Genomic DNA, 18,468 nt, shown 5'->3' with positions numbered 1-18,468 from the left:
TAATGTATGAAATTATTCTTTTAAGGATTTCTATTTCACAACTTTGTATTATGTGCTAACTCTAATGAATGGGTGACTAGTTTAAGTGGCTATTTTTAATTTTTAATTTTTAAATGATTTTTTTTTTTTTGGAAAAAAAAAATTATGATCTCCATTATATCTGCTTATTTAAAGATGAAAAGTCTATATAATAGATGATATGACAGTCTATTTGAAATGACTGTATTTTTTTCTTATTTTTGAAATAAGATATCCCCCGTTGTCATCCCACCCCTGAAAGAGTGTTTGACGGCGTGACTAATCATTGACTGACCTAGAAGAGGCATCCACCCCAGAAAACTTCTAGCCCACACTTGATTGAGCCTCACTTAAGGGGCGTTGCCGCTCGAGAAAAATCGTTGATGGCTTAAAGGGTTCCCAACCGTACTTGCCCACCAATCAAGCCAAGCAATGATGGGTACTACAAAATTTAATTATTATGAAAAAAATAGCTTCATTATTATGATTATAAATATTAAATAGTAACTTTTCATCAAAAAAAAAAATTAAATATAATAAATAATAATATTCAAATAAAATTATGATTATTCTTTGAGCAACCAAAAAGCTGACCCATGCATACCCTTGATTAAACATATTTGATTGAATCATTATCATCTTAAAAATAGAAGGAGAGAAGTATAGCGCACAAAATTGTTATTTTTTCCTATTCAACGTTGACCAAATAATTGATTATATATATAATTTTTCATCATTAAAATTTTGGATAACAAACTAATTGTAAAAATAAAACTCATTTTCATCGTAAATTTTTTTGAAAAAAAAGGTCAAAAAATTTAAAGTCAAACCATAGTGTATCAATAGAATGTGAAGAAGATGTGAATAACATACCCCGAACACAACTTAGATGCAAAAACACTCACAATAGAATTGCTTCCCAATCATGCCATAGTAAAAGAACAAGACTGTTCGAATTCAGACCATAAACCTTCAGAAAATGAAAATTTTTTCATAACAACATAATATTCAACTAAGGTTTCATTTGAGACAGTTTTCTTACTGAAAAAAATCGTCACAAACGAAGCTTAAAACTCTTGTCACAGATTTCTAATAAAGCACCTTCAGGCTGTTATTCTCTTCTAACAATCACAAAAGGAAAATACAGAAACATAATGGGAAAATTTGAGGAATTTTGGTTCATTATAAGATCACTATTCTACAAGAAAAGAGAGGCATGAAAATGCTAAAACGGAATAAACTTGGAAAACCTTTGCAACAAGAATTTGCTGACCCGAGAAGTCAGCACCAGCCAGGGTATTATTCCTACCTGTAAATTGAATCACAAAATAAAGTTGGAGCAGTTCAAACAGAACAATCTCACACTTAGGGCAAATTATTATGTCCGGTGTCCGGATTCGTCCGGACACCCAATCCAGACGCGCCGCGTCACCAAAATATATTGGGACCCAGTGTATTCGGGTGATGTGGCGCGTCTGAATTAGGTGTCCGGACGTCCGGTGACCGGACATAATAATTCGCCCACACTTAGGAGTTAGGAGCATACGTACCATGTAATTACCATTGGAAGCATCAGCGCCTCTCCAAGACAGAAACCGTCCTGTAAAGAACATGTAAGATTTATGTGTGTACTACAGTTTCTAATGTTAATTTTTGCCTAATAAAAAAATGCACTTTGCAGGTTTATTCATGTCAGCCATTGATGTCGCACTGTTCACCTACGTGATTTTTTTATCTCAACCGGATTTGCCGAAAAAACGCGCAAAAGAGGAGATAGACGGTTACCTACGCAGAAGTGTGCAAAATGGAGTTCGATTGGAGATGAATCATGACATTTTTGAGTTTCACTGTATTTTGGAGTGAAAATGAGATTTTCGGTTGGAGATGCTCTTAACTTGTCTTTTATAAACAAGGCAGTGTCCATCTTTATGTTAAATCAAAGTGATTGGAGTCGTGGTTCTTCATAAACAACCCAAACTAAAATGTTCAATGGCACAAACAGGCCATCAATTGAGCGATTCGGTATAAATTGTGTTTTTGTGCGTCGATTTTCTTTTCTATTTTCATTTTCTTTCACACTGTGTTCGCAAATATTCCAATATCCAATAAAATATATAGACAAAAGATCAAGATTTAAGAGTACTTGGAACAACGGTTATGCCACCTACTTTAAGACCTGATGATCATAAGCTGAAAGTTATAGAAACAACTCTGTGCTTAAAGGATAAGACTCTCCTCAAATTATATATTGCAGAGCTTAACGCATTGAGCAGATCTGAACAGACCTGGACAGATGACTGATCAAGCTTTAGAGTTACAAGTTCAGTTAATCTTGCAAGTGTTGTGCAATACACAGCAGAGACAACACAAATCATATAACAAACAACACAAAGAACACGGCGATTTATGTGGTTCGGCGAAGATGCCTACGTCCACGGGAAGGAGATGATGATTTCACTATATTAGAGAAAATAGGGATTACAATAAAATCTTAGATCTCTCTCTTATTCTCATGCATACAATACAATAGCCCTGAAGTCCTATTTAAATAATAAATATTTGAAACAAGCTACAAAGGAGCAAATAGTTTTCTTGCTTCTAAAAGGAAAGTACATGGTTGACAACATCAAACACAAGGCCATCACCACAGTTTCTTCTTCTACCATCGCAAACTAAGGCTTTGTTTATGATAACTTTCTTATTATTTTTTAAAAGCAATTTTTTAGTACAAAAATTCTAATTTTTGCACTAAAAAGCTGCTTTAATAAGCAGTAAGAAAACCATCCCAAACAAAACCTAAATCTTGCGGATGCTGTGCATATGCTCAATCCAAGCTAGTACCATACCAGCCAAACATGTTTTTTCTTTATCAAAAGAAACAAAAGGGAAAAAAATTCAAACAAAACCTTAATCAATACAAGTTCCTAATAATCAAACTTGATGTTCCTTGTTATTAAGGAAAAGGTTTACCATATTAAAATAACGAGACAGGTTAGTTATAGATGGAATGCAGGGCAATCTTAGACTACGTCCGCAGTTTATTATTTCTCGAGCCTAAAAATGTGAAAAATCATATCTAAGTTAAGACAGGGCATGGATTTTTTTTTTAGATGTCAAGACTCTTCGTCTACTTCAGAATTGTAAAGCATTCACCAAGCACGAGACTTGAAATCTTCCAGGATGTACTGAATTTTGTTTGAGCGAGCCTTGCTTATACGGTTCAATTTCTTTTTTCATAAACTTGCATCATTAATTTCTATCTTTTTCACCGTCTTTATTGTTTTTTTTTTCAGGTTCTTTCAAGGTTGTCCTGCTTTCCAAGCATCTGCAATTGTACAACGCATGCCTCCCACTAGAAGCTTATTCCGGTACAATCTTTTTTCTATTATGATATAGCTTTCTATTTAATGCCAAGACTAAAAAATAAGATACCTGTACATTAAGTTTATATAAAAAATCTCTAAAGTCAATTATGAGCATATTTTAAGAGGATCAGTCACAATTTGAACAAAGCGACATCAGTAAATCCATGAAACAGAAGCACTCAAGAGCTTACAACATCTGTGATCTTTTCCTTTTATGACCTAACTTCGAAGATGACTCACAGATTCAGAACCAAAAATGGTTCTCATGTACTCTGAAACGCCCACTTCTATTCAACGATAGTTGATTACTGCATCAAACTTCCTAAAGGTCTAATTTTAAGAAGTCTTAAAAGGCCACTTATTTTGGTTAAGAACACAATAATGGTCATTACAAAAGGAAGGGCAGTTCGCAATAATGATTAGCTGGCTGGACTATTGGAATAGTATTTTTAATTATTAAAACTAGACAATAAAAAGTGTAAAACTCAATCAAATAAGTTGGACGAGTATTTGACACAAAATGGTTGACGTTGCAACCTAAATAAAAGAACATGAAAGATTCCCAGTGCATGAAAGATATAATTCCTGTAAAGCCAAAAGTTATAAATTAATAAAAAAGTACCACATGAACATATTACCAAAAGGCTGCAAGAGATGTGGAGGAACTGCAGCAACAGGTGTGCTCCAAAATTGCCAGCAAAGCCCAGTATATAGTAATGCCTGCCAAATTTAATCAGTCAAAATTTAGTCAAAATCTCAGCAGCTGAAACCACTGGAAAATATCTAAATTCATCAATAGACACCTTCGAAACAAGAAGAACTTTTTCATACAAAGACCACTTCTTATCATTATTTTTCTCCTCCTGTTCTGCAAATTCAATATATGTGAGTTAAGTTTACCAACATTAATTACAAACAAAAAGTTAAATGGAGAAGGCTATGAAGCGATTAAAAACAGTTCTTTGCAGAGATGGAGTTATCATAGTAGTTCTTTAGAAACAATCATAAATTCGACTAAATTTCACAAGCAGTTTTATAGATCATCTATTCACGACAGTACACAACAAAAATTTCGCTTCTTTGCTCTGAAAACCGAACTCTCAAAAACCATGAAATCCCAATTTACATTAGAATCAGAAAAAAAAATTGCTACTTAAACAGCAATCAAAACAATACTAAATAAAATGTCAATGAACACTTGTCGTATTTTTAATACATCCAAGTTCCGACAAGTATGCGTTTAACTCAAGTTACTGCAAGCACATAGAAATAATCTTGAGATGAACATGCACAAACTGTCAACACCTTCAATCCACTCCTCCGGCAGGAGTTAGTATCTCCTGAACATGCAGAGATGAACCTCGTTTTGGCATGTTGAAAACATAACAATTGAAAAGTAGCACGCAGTATGTTGTTGTGATGCCCAGAAATAACAACTTCAGAATTAATTGAACAGTTAATGCTACAAAATACAATTTGATGAGCCGAAAACAATAGTATAGAGATATTAAAATACTTACATACTTTTTTTAAGTTCTTTCTCCTTTGCAACAGCCGAGCGTCTAAGTTTTGCAGCCTGAGCAAAAGTGGAAGGTCTGCAATGCAAAAGCACTTGTAAACCCGTGTTCTTATTTTTATGGATGCAAGTTTGAGCAATCAAAAGAATACACCATAAAATCCAAGAAAATAATTGAGATAGAGGAAGCATGCTGATTGTGCTAACATTTGGAGAATAGTACAACCAAGAATATTGCCATATGTTTAAGAAAATCACAACGGCAATCACTTACGTTGATAAAGAGTTAGCTTCTTGAAGAAGTTGGTTTATCTCTTGCCGCATTTTGATTTCTTCACTGCTTGTAGATCCTCTCTGGAAAGTCAAGCGCCACAAGGAGCTTAATGAGATACAATTTGTGTAAGGTATTTTAATGAAACGTTGATTTTAAAATTGTGAATGGTTTATAATGATATGTAATTGGAAAACAAAAACCAATCAGATCCTTATCAAAATAATAAAAATATAACATGATGACTTGATAGCATGCACCACTGATTAAGTTGCTATTAATATCCAATGAGTTGTAGTAGCTCGCTAGGAAAACGAGTCTTGAAAACTTGAGAAAATACTGAAGTATTCATCCAATACATAAATTATAGACTAACCTGACATTTTTAATGTATGGACAACAAATGCAACGAGATGCCTAAGCTTAAGATGGATTTGACCTCAACATGAGGCTGGACCAACTCAATTTAGAGCTAGTTCAGCTCTGATTAGATTTTGACATGGCATTAAGCAGTTATATATATATATATATATATATATATGTACATTTTTTAAACTGCTATTAATCTGATTATGTTCAATGGATTTTAGTGATGGGTACTAAGGAAGGAAATAATTGTCAAACTGAGTGATATATGTGGCCAAAATTAGAAAGGATAGACTGATAAATGATTATATTAGAGGAAATTGAATATGGTGAAAAATATACTTGAGTAATTTGATCATGTTCATATAAAAATGAATCTCTTTAAAGGAATGTTTTTAAACAAATAAAAGATTTATTTGTTTATACTCAGTAGTATCAAAACTATTTTTCAGAGCTTACTTTATCCAATTAACAAGGTTGCATAGTGAAAGCTCGGGCAAAGACATGCACAACATACTCATCTTCAATCTATACATACACACACACCTCAGCACAAAGTCATATATAGGCTCAAACCTCAGCTTGCTTTGGCCGATTTGAACCTAATTCGAGCATAAAATAGATCAAATATACAAGCAAAATTTGATATTTGAGCTAAACTCATAGTTGCATAATTGCATGTTGTGTACTACAAAAAAAAAAAGTTGAAAGATATGAAGGATTACTTGAACTTGCTATTGCTCCAAGTTTGTATAAAGATTGGAGGTATTCAAGGATCTTACATATAGAAATAAATCAAAGTCAACTATAAAAAATATAGAAAATGATGGAGAATAGCCCCTGAAGGGGTGGGCAATTATGGGGCAGACAAATTATAATCCACGGGTCATAAGTGAAATAATCTAAGGGTTGAAAAGCTTTAATCCGTGTACCCAAGTATCTCAATCATGATTGGAAAGCATATTGTTCCACAACAGGAGGCATAGGGCTAGAGGCTAGGCAGCAAGTCTCGCAATCTACAAGCACCCCCTCAAACTAGATGGTATAGATCTATCATTTTAATCTTCTCTTATAATATTTTCGAACGTGGTGTTGCAAAGTTCTTTGATGAATATGTTGACAAGTTGACATTCTATTGGAACATATGGAGTAAAAATTAATCCACTCATTAGTTTTTTTAATCAAAATATCTATCTAACTCCACATATTTAATACAATCATGTTGCACTAAATTGTGAGCATTACTAATAGCATATTTATTATCACAATAAATCTTCATAGGTTTCACCAACTAATTTTTTTAACTTCTAAAATAATTTTAATCCACAAAAGCTAGCAGATGCCCTGGGCAATTGCACTGAATTTAGATTAAACACTTAATCTTGAAAAAAAAAAGATTGTTTCTTGTTCCTTCATGTTATAAGATTTCCTCTAAAAAATATGCAATATCCTGAAATGAATCTCCTATCCACTAGTAACCCCGCATAGTCAACATCAGTATAATCTTCAATTTATACTTTTATAGAGAATCATATTTTTTAGTGAAAATCCCTTTTTCAAGTTATTGATTTAATGTACATGAAAACTCAATAAGTAACTTGAAGGTGAGACTTTTTGGGCTTGCGCAGAAATTGATTGTTAAGACTTACTACATATGTGACGTAAGTACAAGTATAAGATAAAAAAATTAATTTTTCAACAAATCTTTGATATTGTCCCACGTCCACTTCTATTCCTTCTTCATTGGCATTCAATTTTTGACGTATATATGTGTGTGCGTAAATAGAATGAGCTGAAAATGATGATGATTGATAAGTCATATTGAGTTACGATGATACCAAGCGTGATTGTACGTGTAAATATTGGAATAACATTGCATTTGTAACAATTTCACATATACATTTATAACATCAGCATATTAGAACTCATCGTAGGAACCATGACATGTAGCACTATTACATTGATACATTGATTATATTTTGCTACTCTTATCTATTTGATTGGTCACGCTGCATGCCCCAATTCTTTTATCGTTTATATTTTAATGGATAAAAGTTACTCACAAAACTTGATTCATCAAACTCACTTATCGTTATTTTTGTTCACAACAGACTTTCTCAGAGTGTTAGGTGCACCATCACCATGGGAGCAGATATAGCACCCATAGAATATATTTAGTATTTTTATGTTTTGTAGTCAATCATATATTCCTTTTGATAGTTGGGTGATTTTATTTTTTTAGTTGCTTTATCTCATATTTCTTTTGCTTGTAGTAGTTCTATTATAATGATGAACAATTATTTAAATTTATGATGATAAAATGTAAGTTCAATTTCTTTGTTGTTGTTTATTATGATTTATTCTAGTTATATTATGTATACATGTATTTTTCTTCTCATGAGTACAAAACAGGTTTTTTATGTCCCTTCATCACATCTCATGTTGCAAGAGTGTACCACCTTTTGGACCCAGGATGTGACACTTAACATGATTGGCAAGCATGGAGGTCCCATAGAAGCATCACATGTTTCAGTTATACTACCATTCTACATAAGCATTTAAACTATCATGCTCCTATCCTTAAAAGTTTATTTGAGCATGAATGAATTTCATGGGATCCTGAAGATATTAAAGTAAACAGAAAAGCACACCATATCCATAATAAGTCCCATTACAGTAGAAGTTATCCCCTCGATGATACACACCCCTAAAGTAGGGGAATTTTGTGTCGGACCTCCAAGGCTCTGGCCAACTTTTCCAAAAGCTCTTCAAATTCCTCATATAACTAGGCAGCTTAACAATTGCTTTTACAAGGGATTATCCACTCATCAATTATAAATGATGTACTTTTCTTTGTGATTTCCTGGAAATGAAACCCCTTATTACAAAAAGTGGCTTAAATTTTTCCTTTTTGTTTTAACAAAAACTGTGTTTGAAAAAGCATAAATCAATTAAAAAAATGTGCATACTGAAAAAAAATTCACACCACCATACGGCTTGCTGATATTCAAGTACATAACTATAAAATTCAAGAAAGTAATAAAAATCAGTTTAAACTTAAAAAAAACATAATGCTAAATCAATAAATCTAACATTTTATATGCAACAAAGGCTTTAAACCACGGAACCACCAATTACATTCATCATAGAGCATAAATTTCAACAGTTTATACGAAAGGTTAGCCTAACAAATCACTCGGTACATTCCAACAGCTTGCAAAACAAACAAACAAAAAATAAATTAGATGGGTTGTTTAAGCAAAAAGGTAATAAAGTGTCAACAATAGCTCATCCTAAATCCTCTGCGAGCGATGCAATAAAATTAAAAATGCGCCCCAAAATCTTCATGAGATAAAAGCTTTCCAATGAGAGAAAAACAAATTCGCGTTGCAGAGCCAAGAAATCAATCTAACGCAACTAAAGAAATTTGAAAAAAATAATCAAAGGTTTGCGGTGGATGAGATCTAGAAGGGATTGGATTACCTTTTTAAGCTTCTCGAGAAGCACGTCAAGGAATTGAAGAGCAACGACAATGAGTAAAATGGTGAAAGGAGAGAGGGGGCGGCGAACCTCTCCAAGGGTTTCGTCCATCTCCGCGGTCATCGAGTGCAGAATAGCGGGCAGAACTGGCCGATCTTTTTAGCTGAGGAAAAAGCTTTATATAGTGCCGATCAAATTGTCCGTTGAGAAGGAAGCCGCCGGTGACGTAGCGACAGAGCCCCGGCGCCGGCGCAGGAATCTGCAAAAACCCGTGCAATAACTCTTCAAACGTCAACAATTTTTTTTTAAGGGGGTTTACATAGGTACCTGTATTTTTTTTTTTATTTGCATATTGAACTTCGACATCTTCCTCTTTAATTTATATATCATTTAATTTTTCAAGTCATATTAAATTTTTTTGGCATATATGTAAAATTGTAAATCCCCCTTCTTTTAGTTATACTAAATAAATAAGTTGTGCAAAGAATATATAAATGATTTTGCTTTTTTATTGATATAAAATAAAATTAAAGGATTTGTTAAGTTAATTAGAATATAAAAAAATAAAATTCATCTAATTTAGGTCTTAGGACTTGACACATATGACTTAGTATTACACCTCAAATTTTATTTTAAAAAAATCTCATCATCCCACCATCCTGTATAGGATATAATATCTACTCTAGGCAACCTAAATTAGTTAATTATTTCCAACCAACATTTCTTACTTTTATATGATGAAACTCAAGAACAGCAGAGAAAGAGATGGAAATGCTTGAAGAACAAAACAGAGAAAGTATTATTATTTTCTATATATGTACAACAATGTATAAGACAATATATATAGACTTATATGTCCATAGGTTTACACGTGTATAGTAGTTGTAGTTATTAGATAGCAAGAATATATATGTATTAACTTACTTTGTTTTGTTGTTCTAACATTCCCCCGCAAACTGATAATTGAGGTTCAATTGTTAGTTTGGAACGTAAAAACTTGAACCTCGGAGTAGCCAACGGTTTGGTAAGAATGTCAGATATTTGGTCAGTTGTGCTTATTGGTAACAGTCTGATGTTATTGTTGTGAATATGATCCCGAATAAAGCGTTGATCGATTTCGATGTGCTTGGTTCGGGCATGAAAAACGGGATTGTTTGCCAAGGCAATTGCAGATGTATTGTCACAGAACAGATCGACCGGTGCTGTGTACAGTATTCGAAAACCAGAGAGCAGACGTTTAATCCAAATTGTGTCAGCAGTTGCGGAAGCAAGAGCCCTATATTCGGATTCTGTAGAAGATCTTGAGACAGTTGTTTGTTTCTTGATCGTCCAAGAAACTAGTGTGTAACCAAGAAACGTATAATATCCTGACTTAGATTTTCTTGTGATTGGATCAGCCGCCCAGTCTATATCAGAGAATGTGCGAAGCAAGAGATTGGATCTGGTGATCGGTAGTCTGAACTTTGTTGTTCCCTTTATATACCGGAGAAGTCTTTTTAACATAGATGTATGAATGTTTGTCGGATCATGCATATGTTGCGAAAGAGCGTTGACAGCGTATGCTATGTCGGGACGGGCCAGAGTTAAATACTGAAGAAATCCAACTATATGTATATACGTATTTGGATCAAAGCTAGCTGTCACACCGGAAACCTGTAATGGCATTTTTGTAGCTGACTGATTAGTGAGAGAATTGCAATTATTAAGGTCAACTAATTGAAGAATAGATTGAGCGTATAAGCTTTGAGAGAGAAAATACTTATTTGTTGAGGAATCAATTTTGATGCCGAGGAAGTGGCTGGCTGGATCGAGATTCTTCATTGTGAATTTCGATTGAAGTTTATGAATAAGCTCAGATATTGCCTTGGAATCATTGTCGGTTATAAGAATATCATCGACATATACAAGAAGATAGATTTGTATATGGTGATGATTCATAATCAGTAAGGACGGATCAGCTTTTCTGAGGTTGAAGCCGACATTGAGAAGGTAGTTGGTAAAAGTAGTATACCATTGTCTAGGTGCTTGTTTCAAGCCATAGATAGCCTTGCGAAGGAGACAAACATGATTAGGATGTGTGGAGTCCTCGAATCCAATTTGGTTGGCGCATATAAATTGTTTCGTTTATGTCCCCGTGCAGAAATGCATTTGTGGCATCTAATTGCTGAATAGGCCATCAATGAAACAAGGCAATAGTAAATAATATTCTAATAGTTGGTAGCTTGGCAACCGGACTAAAAGTATCTCTGTAATCAAGTCTGTATTCATGTTGGTTACCTTGAGCCACTAATCATTCTTTGAGTCGCGCCGGCAAGTCCATTTTGAGCCTAGAATAAAAACGTTGGGTGGAGTAGGGACTAAGCTCCATGTACCCTGCTTTTGTAGAGAAAAAAATTCTTCTGCCATGGCACGTCTCCACTCAAATAGTTTACTAGCTTCAGTGTAAGTTGTCGGAGCAGAATGAGCTTGTTGTGTCATAGCTTGTTCCTGATGCAACAAATTAAGCTTACGAACTGGTTTGAGAGAGGCAGTTTGTAACCTTGTACTCATGCGATGCTTAGTCGGATGAGGAGCCAGATGTTCCGGAGAAGAACAGGTTTGGGTAGCGGTAGGAAGATCACTAATAAATAAAGAAGACTGAGTTGGATGCTGAGAGATGTGCTCAGCAAATGACTCATTGATATGAGACGTTTTCGTGGAGTTGGACGAATTAATAGAAGATACAGGAGTGGAAAAGAATGAGGTAGATTGTTATCAGTAGATATGCCAGGAGACTTCATATGTTTGAAAGGAAACGAAGATTCGTTGAACTGAACGTGCCTAGATATAGATATTTTATTAGTGACCAAGTTCAAGCACCTGTACCCTTTCTAAGTTTCAGAATAGCCCAAGAAGATACAAGAAGGAGAGGTGGGAGTGAGTTTTGTGCGATAGAGCGGAGGATTGAGAGGAAAGCATTCGCACCCGAAGGTACGAAGATAATTATAAGATGGTATAATATTGAACATGAGTTGAAGAGGAGATATGTTATTGGTGGTAATATACGGAAGTCTATTTATGATATATGTAGCCGTAGATGCAGCATCAAGCCAGTATGAAGTGGGTAAGTTAGTTGTCTGAATAAGCGTTCTTGTGGTGGCAATTATATGGCGGTGCTTGCGTTCAACAATCCCATTTTGCTCTGGGGTATACGAACAAGAGGTTTGGTGAAGAATTCCTGCACTTCTTGCGAATATTTGAAATTGTTGATTAACGTATTCGCCATCGCCGTCAGTGCGAATGGTTTTGATTTTGCTGTTGTTCTGTTTTTCAATAAACTTCACAAAATTAATAAAGACATTTGTAACTTCAGATTTTAGCATAAGTGAAAAAAAAGTCATATAAAACGTGAGTAATCATCAACAAAGATTACATAATATATAAATCCATGATGTGAGGGAACCGAAGAAGGTCCCCACACATCCGAGTGAATGAGCTCTAGGGGAGCTTTACTGCGATTAGTAGAACTATCAAAAACTAGTTTGTGACCTTTACAAGATTTGCAAGAATTAAAAATAGAAGAGAGGGGAGAAATATGTAAAGATGGATTGGTTTGAGAAATCATCTGAAGGACACGTTGATGAGGATGACCGAGCCTATTATGACAGTCCACAGAAGAGGTTCTTGCAGCCGACAGACCTGTAGGTGGAGAATGATTTGGTTGGTCATCAGATCCTTAAAGACAAAGCCATTGTAGTCAAATGTTATAGAAATATGATTATATTTAACTAGATTAGAGACAAATTAAATTGTGGGAAATATAAGGAATATGAAGAAGCTGCGATAGAAATAGCTTACTGTCCAGGGTTAGAAGGAGTCCCGTTCCCGATGGGCAATTGGAACAGACCTTCCGTCCCCTATCGTAACCATGTCGTTGCCATTATAGGTGTTGTAGTTGACGAGATTGTCTGTCGAATTGGTCATGTGCGAGGAAGCACCAGAGTCTAGGTACCAGTCGACCGAATGTGTGTTATCAACATTAGCAATAAGAGCATTGTTGTTCTTGGATGAAGGTTGCGCTGGAGTATAGTTCACGTTGAGACGATGCAAACAAGCATCTGTTGTATGTCCTTTCTTCTTGCAAATTTGGCAAGTGTTACCGGATTGCTGACTGGATTTGATTGAAGAAGGATTGTCTGGAATCAATCGAGCCCTGCCGCGTCTACCGCGATCTCTGAATGTGTAGAGAATAGTTTGATTAGCTGCAATTGTGGGGAATTTCATCGCTTCGATTTTCATATGAATCTCCTCACTGATGAGAAGTGCATACAGATTGTCGAGGGTGAGGGACGTTTGCATCGTTCTTATTGAAGTCTTGAACAACTGGTATGCCGGAGGAAGATTGTTCAAGATGTAGATCATCACATCTTTGGGATCCACGGATGAGCCCGCAGAAGCAATCTGATCCACAATCTTCTTGATCTCAGATAGATACTAATCCATATATAGAGTTTTCATCGAGACATTGTAAAGCTCATTTTTGAGCTGAATCACTTTAGATCGGTTCGAGGATTGGAATCGAATTTGAAGAGTGCTCCAAATTTCGTGTGTGGATTCAAGATGTATCACGTATACTGGAGCACAGTGCCACAACCAAATTTTGATCCGTAACAAGCCATATGTGTAGATCTTGATTGGGGTCGGCATTTTGGATGCGGAGTCAGACACAAAGTGTTCTGAGGCAGATTTGGGATCAAGAAATGCAGCGAACCCATTGGCCTTTAGAAGCTTGACAATTTGATTGCTCCATATGGGATAGTTATCCCGTGTTAATTGATGCGGAACAAGAAATTTGAGATTTGAAATGACAAATTTTAGGGAAGGAGAGATTGTCGATACTGAATAAACAACACCTGAGGCGACTGCGGTAGAAGAAGATGCGGAAGCTTGAGTTGCCATGGAGATGTCCTCAGGACGGAACCACTCTTAATACTATGATGAAACTCAAGAACAACAGAGAAAGAGACGGAAAGGCTTGAAGAACAAAACAGAGAAAGTATTATTATTTTATATATCTCTACAACAATGTATAAGATAATATATATAGACTTATATGTCCATAGGTTTACACGTGTATAGTAGTTATTGGATAGCAAGAATATATATGTATTAACTGACTTTGTTTTGCTGTTCTAACATTATACTCATTTCATATCATATAAAGCATAATAACAATATCATATGTACACAATCTAATTATCAGTATGCTTTATAATATACTAAAAATGCATAACATACCAAATGATCAGTAAACAAATACATGTCTTGTTTGTCATATCTTAATGTAGTACATTAACTAAAGATCATTTAATAATTAATATAATACTTCACATTTCTGTTAAAAATTGCATACAAGCAAAATCACTTGATAAAATTTTTATATTAACCAGTCAAAATGCTTAGAATGACAAAATCTATCATTTATCAAAAGTTGCATGATAGAAAATCATTAAAATGAGTTATATTTTATTTTATCAAATTTAAGATAGATAAAATCCAAAAAATCAAAATCACTAAAAGTAGCAATAGAATTTGGATTATCTACCATGATCAAAACACTTTTTTGCAACAGAAGTGACAGACGAAAATGACTTGAAGTGGATTTTCTCTCTTTACTCCTCTCTCCCCCTTTCTCTCGTCTTTCTTTCTTAGCTAAGGCAATAATGAAAGAGAGATGGATAGGTGAGGGCTTTAAAGAAATGGATTTAAATATTTTTTTATTTTAAAAATTATTATTTTAACCTAACATCAAAATGTTCGCTTTACCAGTGCCCCCGCAATGCTCACTTAAAACTCATTTTTTATCCAAAAAACTCAAGGGATAAACGCCTGGGCACCGCCAACCCCGGCGCTTTAGCGCTCACATTGAAAATTTTAAATATAAGATTTTATGTTATTACAATTTACCTACCTTATAAAATGTCATCCTCGCAATTGCAAGTTCACTGCAAATTCTTACAAATAAAATAAATTGCTAATCATTTGTCACCGCAATCATCAATCAAATCACATATTTATTTATTTACACATGGATGCAAGTGCAATTAATATGCATGTCAATTAACTAATTTCAGTGCATTTTAATGAAAAAAATAATAGCATTCAAAATAAAGAAATATACATCAGTAAAAACTATTAAAATCAAATCAATGTAATAAAATTACATATAAATATACACATGATATCCAATTATTCTATATCATTATCAAATCATTAGTAAAGACTATTAAAATCAAATCAATGTAGTAAAATTACGTATGAATGTACACATGCTATCCAATTATTCTATATTAGTATCAAATCAGTATTTTACATGTTCAGTATGTCACATGCTTATTGTACAGTTAATTGATAATATCAAATAGTATTTGTATCTATATCAATAATAGTAACAATCCAATGGCATGAGCAGTAGAATAATATAATAACAGTAAATTCATAAAGTAACAATAAATCTATACAATAATAAAAACAATGTCTCAAAAATATGTATTTAAGTAGTCACACTAAACAAGTAAGAAGTCATGTCTATCACGATATTTTTCAGTGTTATTAAATTGTTGACTCAATAAATAGAGTCGTTACTCTTTGCCCGTTGGCACAATAATAATCTCCTTATAACTCACAATCATTGTATCACGTGAATTAGTAGAGAATAATATCAAAACACAATATTTAAAGGAAAGCCCGTCGGCCCACCATCTTGTACAAGTCAATCAGTCTCCAACCAACATGTCAACCAATCTTTACTTGTTTGTTTCACACACATATATTATCACAATATTATAACAGTAATTACAACCAATTATTACTGAAGCACATATCCACATTCATTTTTAATGCATTGCATCAAATAATGCATAATTAAGCTTAATTAAGAAAATGTCAAAATGTCATAACGATAGGTAACAAAGAGTCCAATTAGGCAAAAAATGCACATTTTCATAAAATTATCAAAATAATAGGAATTGTAATAAATGATATTTTAAGACTTTTATTGTACTACATTATTATTTATAGAGATCAAAATAATTTTTTGGGTAAACAAAAATTGTTATATTTTTAAAATCACAAATAAAAAATCTCAAATAAATACTCAAATTTTAACTTTAAAATAACAATAATCATGCAAGGACACACCCGCTCGCTCGCGTTCGCATTTTTGCTTGGTCGTATCCCAACCTCTCGCAACTCACCTTTCCCTTTAGCTTGCCACTCACGCTCGCATGGCCTCGCCTTGCCTCGCCCACATGCCTCACACTCGCAGCCTGCCTGATGTACGCGTACATGACGTAGAGCTTGCCTCACTAAATTAGGTTAACGTGTAGGGTTGGGTTGGCCTGGATTTAGGGTTGGTTGGTTCTGGGTTTTAATATTGAACCCATTTATATAATCATGTCGGGTTTTGGTTGGATTAATTGAGGATCGGACTCAAACCAAACCCCAAAACCTATTTTGAGACTTCTACCCATAGGCACCATAACATGCCTGTAGGTACCATAATGTGCATTTAACACTAGAATTGAACTTTCTCCATCCACCCCAAGACTCTTTAGGATCATTATATGTTGTCTATTTAATAAGAAAGCTACATGCTATCTCTTTTTTTTTTTACTTTATAGAAAGCAATTGTTAAGCCTTACAATTTAATTTTACATGTATTATTTAAAAACAGTCTATCTCATAAGAGAATATCTCAAACTGTGCTTATAAATAGATTCTTAAAGATGTGTCGAATACATTAATTTAATTGTATAAATTGTGCACTTAATGATAATCTTGTGAAATCTCATAGCTTATCCCTCTTAGTACTCTTTTCTATTATATTTTCTATTTGCTTTTATATCCATTATTATTGATAGTAAGATTCTAGTATCCCACGGATAAATTTGTATTCAACGTGTCTGCCAACACTTTTGTTGGACTTTCATGCATTGAGAAGAGGAAGAATAAGTGAAGTAATTGTGAGGTGATTTTATAGATTCTAAGTGGGTTTTTACTTCATTGTGATTCCAATGCAAAGTATCATTATTTTGAAGAATTTAAAAGGTTTGTTAATTGTGTTATTTTTAATGCAAGCTAAGCTCTCCGAGAGAGAGAGAGAGAGAGAGAGAGAGAGAGAGAGAGAGAGAGAGAGAGAGAGAATGATGATGCCTATAATGATATGACAAGTTACATATAACCTAAAATGTTAACTAAAAAATTGTTTTAATTAGAAAACAGTAAAAAAATTGTGCCAAACGAAACCTAAACTCTTCGAGCTATAAAGTTCTTTACCATACACTTAATGATCATTGTATTTGAAATTAGGCTTTGATATCATTTACTGAGAAAAAATTGTACTTTTTTATGTTGAATTATCACTGTGAGCAAACACGATGAACTCATAAAATAACAAAAAAAGATCATCATCATAAAAAATGTCTAGATTTAAATGATCTGCTCAGAATAAGCTTACATTAAGGGGAGAGGATGGAGGTTTAAATTCACCAAAAAAGTAAAGTTATTTATTTATTATTTTTTTATATGGGTTTAGAGAAGGACTTGTATAGATATTGATTTCCTTTTAGTATCTTTTTGTTGCTTATAAATAGAAAATAGCTTTAAATTAACATCAAATTTTTTAAATTTAAAATGACTCTAAGTAATTAAATCATAATATGTGAAATTTTAAAATCAATAATACTGCTAATTATACCTAACCAAAGGAGATATTTAATAAAACATTAACTTTTAGCTTCAACACATCAAGTAAAGAGTTCATTTCGGACAACCGTAACTTTTTGTGAAGGTGATTATAAAAAAGCTGTTGTGGAGAATATAAATATTTTAAAATTTGTTATAGAAAGTACCTTCATAGCACAAAAAATTATTGAAAATGGTGAAAAAGCTATGGCCAAATAAAAATTATTATTAAGATTTATGATTTGTTTGAGATGGCTTTTTTACTGTTTTATGAAGTATCCTTTTAGTACTAAAATTTTTAGTTCAATAAATATTTGTAAAAAAAAATTATTTTAAGAATTAATAAAAAAAGTCCCAAAAACAGACTTTAAAAGACAAATAATTAAAAAGCTATCCCAACTAAAGCAAAACCTCTTTCCTCTCACAAGTTTGAACTTTTATTTGGTCCGGTGAACGTACGTAGAGCTACGTTCGGCTGGCACTAAGATCACAGGCACAAAACGAGAAATACCGAGCAATACCAATAATAACGAGAAATATCATTATGTGAAGATAAAATACCGAGTAATACCAAGCAATACTGAGTAATACCAAAAAATACCGAGTTTTTCCTAGAAAAAACTCGGTATTTTTTGGTAATACTCGGTATTGATCTTCCCAGAGTGGTATTCCTTGTTATTATCAAACAATACATAGCAATACTGACCAAATACCGAGTAAAAATCGAG

At 33.6% G+C, this 18,468-nt stretch overlaps 2 protein-coding genes across 3 annotated transcripts; both read right to left on the bottom strand.

Annotated features, from left to right (window-relative positions):
• Nucleotides 1–989: 989 nt before the first annotated feature.
• On the bottom strand, nt 990–9,314 carry LOC110114947 (tail-anchored protein insertion receptor WRB). 2 transcript variants are annotated; one of them, XM_020848015.2, is made up of 7 exons: nt 9,020–9,314; nt 5,174–5,253; nt 4,908–4,978; nt 4,187–4,251; nt 4,022–4,103; nt 1,569–1,618; nt 990–1,327 (listed from the first exon to the last, which is right to left on the bottom strand). In XM_020848015.2, exons 1-7 carry the CDS (start codon nt 9,137–9,139, stop codon nt 1,244–1,246), a joined length of 552 nt encoding a protein of 183 aa, XP_020703674.2. In that variant the 5' UTR covers nt 9,140–9,314; the 3' UTR covers nt 990–1,243. The 2 variants fall into 2 exon arrangements, with proteins under 2 accessions (XP_020703674.2, XP_020703675.2); XM_020848016.2 differs by having other exon boundaries at nt 9,107–9,314.
• Nucleotides 9,315–9,931: 617 nt separating this feature from the next.
• On the bottom strand, nt 9,932–10,954 carry LOC110114936 (uncharacterized mitochondrial protein AtMg00810-like). Its single transcript, XM_020847995.1, has one exon. It carries the CDS (start codon nt 10,952–10,954, stop codon nt 9,932–9,934), a length of 1,023 nt encoding a protein of 340 aa, XP_020703654.1.
• Between the last annotated feature and the right edge of the window lie 7,514 nt (nt 10,955–18,468).

This window comes from Dendrobium catenatum, unplaced genomic scaffold (assembly GCF_001605985.2).
Source record: "Dendrobium catenatum unplaced genomic scaffold, ASM160598v2 fragScaff_scaffold_716, whole genome shotgun sequence".
Classification (NCBI taxonomy): domain Eukaryota; kingdom Viridiplantae; phylum Streptophyta; class Magnoliopsida; order Asparagales; family Orchidaceae; genus Dendrobium; species Dendrobium catenatum.
The sequence above is the reverse complement of the archived record's forward strand: the minus strand, read 5'-3'. Positions and strand labels throughout refer to the sequence as shown.

Excerpts from the sequence above, each read along its gene's own strand:
- LOC110114947 (XM_020848015.2), bottom strand. The coding sequence starts at position 9,139 with ATGACCGCGGAGATGGACGAAACCCTTGGAGAGGTTCGCCGCCCCCTC. Across the intron at positions 4,979-5,173 it reads GAAGCTAACTCTTTATCAAC|ACCTTCCACTTTTGCTCAGG; the intron begins GTAAGTGATTGC and ends TTTGCATTGCAG. Across the intron at positions 1,619-4,021 it reads ACATCTCTTGCAGCCTTTTG|GACGGTTTCTGTCTTGGAGA; the intron begins GTAATATGTTCA and ends TGTTCTTTACAG.
- LOC110114936 (XM_020847995.1), bottom strand. The coding sequence starts at position 10,954 with ATGAATCATCACCATATACAAATCTATCTTCTTGTATATGTCGATGAT.